This window comes from Phyllobates terribilis, unplaced genomic scaffold (genome assembly GCF_046119375.1).
Source record: "Phyllobates terribilis strain yellow unplaced genomic scaffold, ASM4611937v1 Scaffold_4046__1_contigs__length_65919, whole genome shotgun sequence".
Lineage (NCBI taxonomy): Eukaryota > Metazoa > Chordata > Amphibia > Anura > Dendrobatidae > Phyllobates > Phyllobates terribilis.
This window is the reverse complement of record NW_027366798.1, coordinates 4,465-15,701: the sequence shown is the minus strand read 5'-3', so window position 1 is coordinate 15,701 and position 11,237 is coordinate 4,465. Positions and strand designations below refer to the sequence as shown.

At 37.7% G+C, this 11,237-nt stretch overlaps 1 protein-coding gene across 1 annotated transcript; it reads left to right on the top strand.

Moving 5' to 3' along the window:
* Positions 1-9,519: 9,519 nt before the first annotated feature.
* On the top strand, positions 9,520-10,899 carry LOC141248754 (uncharacterized). Its single transcript, XM_073669438.1, has 2 exons — positions 9,520-9,969; positions 10,450-10,899. Exons 1-2 carry the CDS (start codon positions 9,520-9,522, stop codon positions 10,897-10,899), a joined length of 900 nt encoding a protein of 299 aa, XP_073525539.1.
* Positions 10,900-11,237: the final 338 nt, after the last annotated feature.

Genomic DNA, 11,237 nt, shown 5'->3' with positions numbered 1-11,237 from the left:
TCATAAGAATTAACGTGAATAAGTGGCAAATAGTATGATGATTTGATTTGGATTGAATATTATGAATGGATTAGAAAAGAGGAACAACCACCCCAAAACAATAATCACAAACATCTTTCAAAAAAGTTTTAAGTTGAGTTCTACAAAACCTAAAGTTGCAATTAAAAATAGGTTTCTTTCTGGGTTCTACACTTACTTATCATTTACTTTTATAACTGGTTGCTTGAAAAAATAAAATAATCTTAATAGTGCGTAATGACATCACATCAGATTTCCTCGCCCTTGTGCGAGCTGCTGAAAAAGGACGTTGGTATGAATTTAATGATGCTTGCAAGCTGGCTTTTGATGACTTGAAAAAGCGCCTCACAAGTGCAACAATTATCCAAGAACCTGATTGGACCAAACCTTTTCAGCTTATGTGTTATTCTAGCAACTATGTAGTGGGCGCGGTCTTGGGCCAAAAGAGGCGCGCATCTCCCGTGTCACTCAATATGCTTCTACTACACTGAATGATGCTTTGACGGTACCTCCTAGGTACCAAGGTTATTATTTATAATGACCATGCAACACTCTGTTATTTGATGGAAAAGATTGACACCAAGCCTAGATTGATTCAGTGGAATCTCGTTGTGAGTCAATTTGACATTGAGATCAAGGACAAGATAGGTCTTGAAAATCTTGTTGCTGAACACCTTAGTAGACTTATCCATGAGGAGAACGCCTCGCAGACACAGATCCACACCGCCTTCCCTGATGAGTGTCTTATGCGCCTACTCGTAGTTAAAAAGAAGACCGGTGATTGGAGAGTATGGATGGACTTCACCGACCTAAACAAGGCATGTCCAAAAGACCGATTCATGCTTCCCAAAATAGATCAACTGCCCGACACAATGGCGGGCTGGTAACACAACTTTTTCCCAATCGTTTCATAGGCAAACAAAAGCACATTGATGCAAAGTTTGTGAGACAAGTAATCTCACCAATTATTGTACCTAACTGACCTAAAACCTAACTAGTAGAAATATTAGAAAAGTAAGGGTTGAATCCCATAGGAGGCTTATCAACTTTTGCAATGATTTGTACTAAACAATTCAATTGATAATAAAGGCTTTTTTGTAATTCTAATCACTAGAAAAATGGTAAGAACGAGTAATAAATATATGGAATGAGTCTTTGTAAAGTTGCGTTTCAGTATTCAACTGTGATGATGATCGTAGAAAATACGAGATTAAACTTTTACGCAAATTGTTCATATTAGTATACGAATTAACTAGCACCTCAAACAAAGCATACTAGTTATGTCCTAATTAGTTAACCACGACGAACGCCTATGATTTAAAATAAAGGAGGCATTAATGTTAAGAACACCAGGATACAGAAATAGCAAAGCGCCTATGCTATAATTCATTACCATACATATAAATCTTAGCTCATACCAATACTAGCATGATATGTTTGCTTCAGAGAAATATAAAGCAACTAACAACACAATCTATCCTAGTGTTATGAAATAATCAATTCAATCCTAGGTGATCAATCTAGAACTCAACTAATAATTCAATCAACAATTCAGATCAAGAAAAAAGCATACAACTTTAGCATAGGAATAATCTGGATAAACTCACAACATATACCAACTGAATACCTCCACTAACTCTACTAAGATAAAAAAAATTAATTCTCCATAGAAGAGATAACAAAGCAAAGTCTTGAAATGAAAGCTCTGATCTCCAGGAAAAACTCTACGTAACACTCAAACTGCTTGATAATGTTGAAAGGGGTGATCCTAGAAGATATTGAAAAGAGCCTATTAATAACCACTTAACAAAATCCTCGAATCAATCTCCTAAACTATAATATTTTAATAACAAAGTGAATCCAGAAAACTAACAAACTTCGACCATGAAAGTATTAGAAAAAGTAGAAACTAAGGAAAATTCACATCTCGGATCTGTAGCGATCAGTGGGCACCGCTAGGTGATCAACAACCGACGTTGATTGTGCGTGGGAAACATCCTGGAAATCCAATGGTGGACGCTGAAAATGGCATAGGCGGGCACCACCGAGAGATCAGTCTTTGGCTCCTTCTTGATCTTCAGTCAGCTCGTCTTCCTCTTCATTCTTTTCTTCTCTTCTAAACCTCCATAAAGCATCATAATAAGGTATATATGGTCGTAAAGTGATACGCACCAAATATACAACAATAAAGCTCAACATAGCACTAAATATATGCTAAAACTATGCTACTATACCCATTGTAGACGTGTACATCAAACTCCGCTACGCTTGAACTCTACTTGTCTCGAGTGGAATCAGGCTACCACTCATCTGACAATAATACTTATGTAGAGTCCAAAGTACAAAGTCACTCACATAGAATCAACAAGCTATAAGCTCTTTTCCCATACCAACCCAACTTGTACATAAGATCTCTAAACTCTAAACATTAAATGCTCTCAATAACATCAAATTTAGTCACAACCAAAATATCATCATCACAAACTCATGTAACCATGACCAATATGCTTAAATAAAATCTTTAAAATCTCTTGTAAGTAAAATAAAAAATCAACAACCTAAACTCCATCTCTACTCATCTCCACTCCAAACACGAAGTAATGTCCTATTCCACTAGATAATGTCCATCCACAACAAACACAAACTCAGCCACCAATTCCTAAGGAAAAATCTGCATAACACAACCACAATAATATGCTTCCAACACCATTAAATGAAATGTAATCCTAGAATCTACTCCATACCATCATCAAGTGTGCACTGAAAATCTCCACAAGAAATGGTGGTCAAAATCCTCATAGATAATTCGACTAAGCTCAAAAAAATTCACCAAAGAGATATATCACAAATGCTCAAAATGAGAGGTAAAAATAATATAGAAATTAATCTAAACCTTATAGCTCCAAGTGAAATCCTACCCGAAACGCTCCTATACTTCATACACTTATGTCTCTGGTGCCAAAATGTGAAAAAGAACATTCTAAAAGACTCAAATTCTTTTCAGTCTAATTCTTGCTTAAGCACCCTCTCGGGTTTTCACTTAACACTCTCATAAAAATAATCTCACTCACCTCACGTCTCTCCAAAATCTCATATTAGCAGGCCTAATGCCAGCCAGATTACCTGCTTATTGCCTGAGCACTCCCGAAAGGTTTTCAATCATCCCATGATTTAATTTTGGCTCTAGTCATTTTTTTTTCTCTTTTATTAGTTTTTTCATATTTATAGAGAAACATAAATAGCAAATATAATAACTCCCCACTTAAAGTAATAATTGTTCTCAATGTGAATATTAGACAAATCTAATAAACAAGGGGGGAATAGAAAATACCGCTACTATTGAGCTCGTGGTGGTGGATATCCCGAATATTGAGACCTAGCAAAAGTGTCACAGTTCTGCATCTACTGTATCATGCTAGCCATCTGCTCATCGTGCTAAACGTAGTGAGTTTTTTACAACGTCGTCGGTGTAGTGTTGGTCCTGGATCAAAGTATACTCTGTGAAGCGTTGATCCAGATTGTCAACTCGCTCATAGGCCTGCTGGGCATAGTCAACATTCTCGGCCACATGCACCTTCTCAGCAACGAGAGGCATATAAATCCCAGCAAGTGCATGGAAATCCTAATCCTCGTATCGATCACTCAGAAACGGAAAAGGGTCGGGACTAGGAATCTTGATACTATGCACGTTTCGGTCACCGAGAACATAATGATGCACATCGAGTAGCTATTGTCTCCCGTTCTCACCCATAACATACTCCAGGTCACTATGTAACATGTGAAAATCCCTCATTTCACCAACGTCGAACCAGAAGCGGCGAGAAACGGGCTCCTCTTCAGGGAGTTCTAGTCAAAGAGCATCTCCAATAAGCATAATCATACCACCCAGACAAATCTTATCACCCATATCTCCCTAATACTTCTCACAACTCTTCACAAAAATGGCAGCCAATCGAGCACCGCAAAACTATTCCGCATCATAGTCCACATTGCTCTTAAATCTGCCAACGACATCTTGTTGATCTCTGGTTGGCCATATAACGCCAAACGTATCACCTTATGGGTGAGACAAAGGAACGGGTGCGGCCATTGATAATTGTAGTCGGTGATCGCGGTGTTGTAAGCTGAACCGGTAGAATAAAACCACAAGTCGTCAAGTCTCACTTAGTTGGAAGAGAAGTCACACCAACGATCTCATATAAATACTTCATCCTCAAAGTGTGGGAAGCACCAGACAAATGAAATCTCAACTTCGTCCTTTGCGCATCCACCTTGAGAGTCATTAAAAACTCTCGTGTCCAACTTTGAAAATTTGGGACAAAGTATCCATAGAAATCGCCAAGCCCATAATGTATGAGCATCTCCTGTAAGTAAACATCGATTCATAACTCTCTTGAGAAGTTATCATCGAAGAACATTGTGCTCATAAAGTCTTGGAAGGCCACATGAACCCGGATGTGAGCATGATCGAACACTTTCTTGGTCCTCTTCTATGGTGGAGTATTGCTAAGACCAGCCCCGAAACTCAATGGTCGGCGCAAAGTAATCTAATTGAAGTACGAGAAAAAGGCCGAGTAGAGAAAGTAACGAAATATTGAAGATTCAAACCGGCGACGACGTTGGACACTTTCGGCGATTGCCGAAATTTCAAGGATTGCTACGGCTACGGGCACGGATGGGCTTTGGTGAGCACCGAAATAAAGCTGAGATTCTGGATTGTGGGCACGGCAGAGAGTGTTGCTTGCTATTGCGGCCTCCTAAATCTAAGAACTCAAAAATTTCACCGACGACGATGAGGGCTTTAATTCTTGAGGTTGTCGCCGGATGGAACTACAAAATCTGAAGGAGTGGTCGCTGACATGGCCTGGTCATGTAAATCCCCCATGCATGTGTCATCACACACACGGTTTATCAAAGTAAATTTATTCCTTAGTTTCTAATAACAATAAAGCTAGTAGAAGTAAGGAGTCATTCCCTGAGAGAGTAGGATTTATGTGATTAACACGAAATTTTTTTTGATTTTTATTGATTCTTAGAATTTTGGTGGTTTGTCCTGTTTCCAAATCCATTTATAACATCCATTCAAGTTTAAATCATCACGTTCTTTGTCACATATTCATGTTAATTCTTATGTTGTTCTATCAACTAAAAGACACATCCGTGTTCTACATTCACTTACCAGAATCATGTAGAACACGTTTTATACCTAGGATAAGCACAATCAAAATGAGCCATCACCAGGAGTCTACAATCTTAGTCCTTGAGACAAGCTAAGAAACACCGCATCTACAAATCTCAATAACTAAGATGAGCCAATAGGCGTATCTACAAATTATGACTATGTGGATTGCTTCGTCCTTTAATCAATGACCGTAACCAGACTTAGATACAATTAAAGATTTTTCCTATTATAAGTTTATATCAGTAATCATGATATTTAGTTTGTCAAGCTAATCAAATCATACGAAACAATGAAATTAAGAACATGGAAGCAATCACATCAACATAATACAAATTAACAATGAATAGAAGAACACTTATTAAACTGAAACTACAATTATAGATTTCATAGAAAAGGTAAACAACTTTGTGGAACTTAGCTCCTTATGCTAACTATAAATTAACAAAGAGAAAATGAAACAAAAGCGAAGATAATGAAATCGAATCCCACCTGGTTCGTAGGGAGAAGAGATCCTTATATAGGGGACCCAACTTACCTAATTCTACCAGATGAATTATGAAATGAATAAAACCTAAATATCCTAACAAATAACTAAGTAGATACTCCTCCGAAGGTGAATCAGAAATCTTGTGATTTGGTGGCAACGCGGGGCGCGACGTATAATGTGCGGCCCACGTCCATTGGGGGGGGGGGTGAGATCTTCCTTTGACGTTGCAATAAAACACTCTAACACGTGGGAAAAGGATGAATCTTTGTCGGTCTCTTGGGTGCAGGGAGCTGTTAAAAAGGCGCGGGGGAACGGCCTAAACTTTGTCGACTCTTCACTCTTGGTAGCTACATTTTCCACTTAGTGTGAAAAACCTTCACTTTGCAGCTGCGTCAACATCTTAACCCTACCCCTCTATAATTGTATGTAAAAATCCTTGAATAAGTGAGTTGTTCATCTTTGGCTCAGGTGATGACAACTCTACTAATGTAGCTCAAAACTCCTCTGAATGTGTGCTAAATCTTGTGAACTGAACCATCATGCTCTCTCCTCTCATATGCCCTATTTGACTCAACAAGATCACCAAATATACTAAAAAGGGAAGCTATTCCTTGGGCCTCCTATTCAGTGGTTCTAAGGTAGTCTCATCCTCTAAAAGGTAGTACTGATCTATGTGATTTATATGATTATGTTCATTACAAGTATCAGTATTGTCATTTTCATTATCATCATAATCATATGGCTCTTTACAAATAAGATTGAAATACGCAACCATAATCTCATCTTGTCTCTTGCTTACAATTATACCTCTTTAATCTAGCTAATAACAAAATCAGAGATATCATCATGCTCACTATCATGATTCATGACTATATCACCCCTTTTATCTGTATACATCCTTTCCGATGAACTCGGAAAAAATGTAATGACCGCATATAAGGAGTTGCAATTGGCGGGGGCAGGTCACATGCATTAATCCTGACCCTTACGTTAATAATCATACTAGTAGTCATCCTAAATGCTCTACCTAAAAATATAGGAGAAAATAGGTTGCTAGGAATATCTAGTATATAGAAATTAGCTAAAGGATGGTGAGACCCTTCACCGTTACCAGTACATCTTCAAATTTACTTAGCGGAAGGATCGTAGTACCATCTTCTAAGTGAACCTGAAGGTCTATACTCAATCAGGGTGGGAGATTCATTAAATCATATAGTGAAGAAGAAATAACATTTATAGAAGATCCTAAGTCTAACATGATTGCATCTACATACAATTAATAGTGCAGTGATGAAGTATATACCTGTATCCTCGTACTTGACTGGAAGTGTTCTTTGTAGTTGTTTAGTCAAGCCGACCCGTTGGGTTGACCTGAGCGCTACTGGCAAGAGCCCAATCCAACCTGACCTGAAAAGATAGTTAAATTCGATCGATACAATATTCGATCAACCCAAAAATCGAGGGGTTGAACCCGAAGGACCCGAACCAAGCCTGAAAAATTAATTTCACATAATACATGTCATCATGATAAAAAATAATTACACATAATTTAGTTATAAACTCTAATAATATTATTATTTAAAAAATCTATATAATATTTTATATAATGTTTATATTTTTATTTTATTCCTATAAAAGCTATACAAAATCATTAAAAATGACACTCTTAGTCCATTGGGTAAACGCAATCAGAATTCGATATGACCCGTACTTGTTTGACCCAAAAATCTTGTCTACTCGATTGACGCGAACCCGACCTGCTTGACACTTTTACCACGTATAAATACATGTGAAACTAACTTTTAAGGGTCAGTTTTTTTTCTCATCGATAATTTTCGATTCAATCACGTCTAAGTGGCTCTCTGGTCGGGTTTGGGTTGAAATTTTACCGAGCAGGTCAGATCGACTTTTGTTAGGTGTCCCACATAAAATGATGTGTTTAGGACAAGTCGACAATTCCAATTTATCCTATTTTATGATGAAGTGCTTCAAAAGTGGGATCAACATAGACTTGTTCAAACATAAAATAATATTCTTTTAAATGAATAATGAAACATAAAATTGCATAAAATAAACTTATCCGAAGGATTGACAAAGTATGTTTTAATTATTTATCAATGATTTCATTAGAAACATAAATGTGACGCTAACAAGAAATTTAAAAACTATAATCATATTAAATAAATATAAGGTGTGAACTATGCATATAATAATTGAACAAAATAAATTAAATATAAAAATATTATATATCAAATGTGTTTGGTTTGTATATGAAAACAATGATGGATAAATAAGACAATCAAAAAAATCATATATGTCATCTGCATCTCTTGTAAAATAGTAAAATCTGTCAATATGTATGGAATAAAATATATAAAAAGAAATATTAAGTTATAAAAAATCTATATCTGTCTATATCATATATATAAGGAGCAATAAAACATTAAATTACTACCTCAACCAATTTAGAGATGTTAAAGAGATCGGCTTCGCATCATTCGAATTTGAGTTTAATTAAGGTCGAGTTGATTAGTCGAAAAACTTCTTCAGGTCAAAACATGTTGGATTATGGTTAGACACTGCCAAGTCTGGATAGCCAGAACATATCAAGATTGTCAAAATAGTTCGATTACACGATAACTATCACTAGGTATTATTATCATTGACCTCGTGCAAAGCACGAGGCCAAGATGCTAATATATATATATATAAAAGATTGGCCTCATTTGAAAGCAATGCTCTTTTAATGTACCAGAAACCCTTATTCTTATTAGGGCGAAGCAACATTCCTTTTTTGCCCACCATTGTTTCAACCTTTCTTCCTCCGATCGTGTAGTGATGGTGCCTCATTTAATGCCTCTGTATCTTTTATTCCATGGATATTCACAATAATGATAAACCGTCAGAAACAAAAACAAAAACAATAGAGTGATACACCTATTATAGCTGTGTAGTCCCTCCCCATATAAATACCTTCACTAACAAAAACACAAGTGATGATATTGATCTTACATGATATAGCACGACAATCCTCTTTATTCGTCGAGGATAGAAGTACATAGAATAGAAAATAATACATCAGAGTGACTGATGACCCGTGCGAGCACCAACATCCAGATATAAAGATTGACCTCAATTGAAAAAATTAAATGCTCTTTTAATGGAACGGTTAACCCTCATTCTTATAGGGACGAAGCAACATTCTTTACTCTATCCTGACCCATCATCATTCCAACCTTTCTTCCCCAAATCGTGTATTGATGACGCTTTCATTAAAACATTTACATATTTTCTTCCATGTAGTATTCACAATGATAATATACTGTCACAAACAAAACAAAAATATCACAATGATACACGTATTACACTCCTGTAGTCCCTCACGGATATAAATACATTTACAAAGAAAATATAAATAATACACTTATGTAGTAATATTAATATAACATGACAATCTTTTTTTCTTCCACAATAATATATCTAACTAATAGGTGGTCCGTGCAAAACATGAACATGTATAATACATCAATTAACATAATAATGACACTAAAAAGTAGTAAAAGATTCGGTAGTTTAAAAGTTAAAAGATTCGATAATTTAAAAGTTTATAACGAGTTAATTACATGTAGGGGGAAACCACGCGTAGGTACAGGATCGGTCTTTGAGCATCACCGACACAGTAGTACAATACACTCGCCCACACCTCATCCATTCCCTGTGTGTTGCTGCCTTAAAATTGACCCCCCTCATGTCCAAACTTACACACGACGGAAACCAAGATCCGATCTCACTCCTTACCTGTCTCTCTCCCTTCCCACCTCCTTCCTCCGACATGGCTTCCGCTGTCAACGGCTCGTCGGAGACGCCCCTGAAGTTCTTGATCTACGGCAGGACGGGCTGGATCGGCGGCCTACTCGGCAAGCTATGCGAGGCTCAGGGCATCTCCTACCAATACGGCTCCGCGCGCCTTCAGAACCGCCGCGCGCTTGAAGCCGATATCGCCGATGTGGCTCCCACGCACGTCTTCAACGCCGCCGGCGTCACTGGCCGCCCCAACGTCGATTGGTGCGAGTCGCACAAGGTCGAGACCATACGCACCAACGTCGCTGGAACGCTCACCTTAGCTGATGTCTGCAGGGAGAAGGGCTTGATCTTGATTAATTATGCTACCGGCTGCATCTTCGAGTATGATTCTGAGCATCCTCTCGGATCTGGCATCGGCTTTAAAGAGGAGGATACTCCCAATTTCATCGGCTCTTTCTACTCCAAGACCAAGGCTATGGTGAGTCTTTCTGATTTTCTGTGTAGTTACTTCGTCTTACGTTTCATTTCTTGATTGGACACGCTGATAAATGTTTGATCATGGATCTTTTCCTGCGATTGCTCTATTGTCTCAGATAGAATAGCATTCAAAATATGAGGACATACGTGAATCTGATGGATCTTGTAGTCTTAAGTCATTTGGATGTGTGTATACAAGGTCGTTTGAGTGTTTGAGCTAAATGTGTGGCTGATGCCTAATTATGACGACCCAATTTCATCTAAATGTGGTCCCTTATGCTTGGAAGATGAAATTAATGGTGTCTGAACTTTGATTAAGTGATGAATGAAAAGGTGAAGCTATCTTTGTAGCCTATGATGAAAGAAGTACAATCTTTTTTTTTTTCTGATTTCTGTTGACAACATGAGTTGACCATTGTCAGTAGCTACAGAACTATAGGCCCTATACTCATACTGTCTTGTGTGTGACAAAATCTTACAGGTTGAGGAATTACTGAAGAACTATGAGAATGTATGCACACTGAGGGTCAGAATGCCAATCTCTTCCGACTTATCCAACCCTCGCAACTTCATCACCAAGATTACCCGTTACGAGAAGGTGGTTGACATTCCTAACTCAATGACCATTCTAGATGAGCTTCTCCCAATCTCCATAGAGATGGCAAAGAGGAACCTCACTGGAATCTGGAACTTCACAAACCCTGGTGTTGTCAGCCATAATGAGATCCTTGAAATGTACAAAACATATATTGATCCAACCTTCACGTACAAAAACTTCACCATAGAGGAGCAGGCCAAGGTGATTGTGGCTCCAAGAAGTAACAATGAGCTTGATGCTTCGAAATTGAGCCGTGAGTTTCCAGAAATGCTGTCCATTAAGGAGTCGTTGATCAAGAATGTGTTTGAACCAAACAAGAAGACCACAGCTTGATATTCTTTGATCCAGTTTCTTTCCCTTTCGATCTGTTTCTGGATCGATGTTTTCTGTTTCTTCATGTGGTTTTAAGGTGAGGTTTATTGTTGTCACACATGTTGTGTACTAGAATGATTGGTTGAGTTCTTGATTTTGCAGTGATGATAGAGGAATAGGGGATTTGTGGCAGAGGACTGTATCTGTTATGCCATGAACATGAATAAATTGGGAATGATTGTTGGGTTTTCCTTTATACCAAAACTTGTATTCTTTCACTTAACAGTTGTTTCTAGGTTGGTTGTTGTGAATGATATGTCATCTGACTAATTTGCACAAAGCATTGATGGATAGTTGGT

Coding starts and splice junctions, on each gene's coding strand:
- LOC141248754 (XM_073669438.1), top strand. CDS start 9,520: ATGGCTTCCGCTGTCAACGGCTCGTCGGAGACGCCCCTGAAGTTCTTG. Junction 9,970..10,449: donor ACTCCAAGACCAAGGCTATG/GTGAGTCTTTCT, acceptor AAAATCTTACAG/GTTGAGGAATTACTGAAGAA.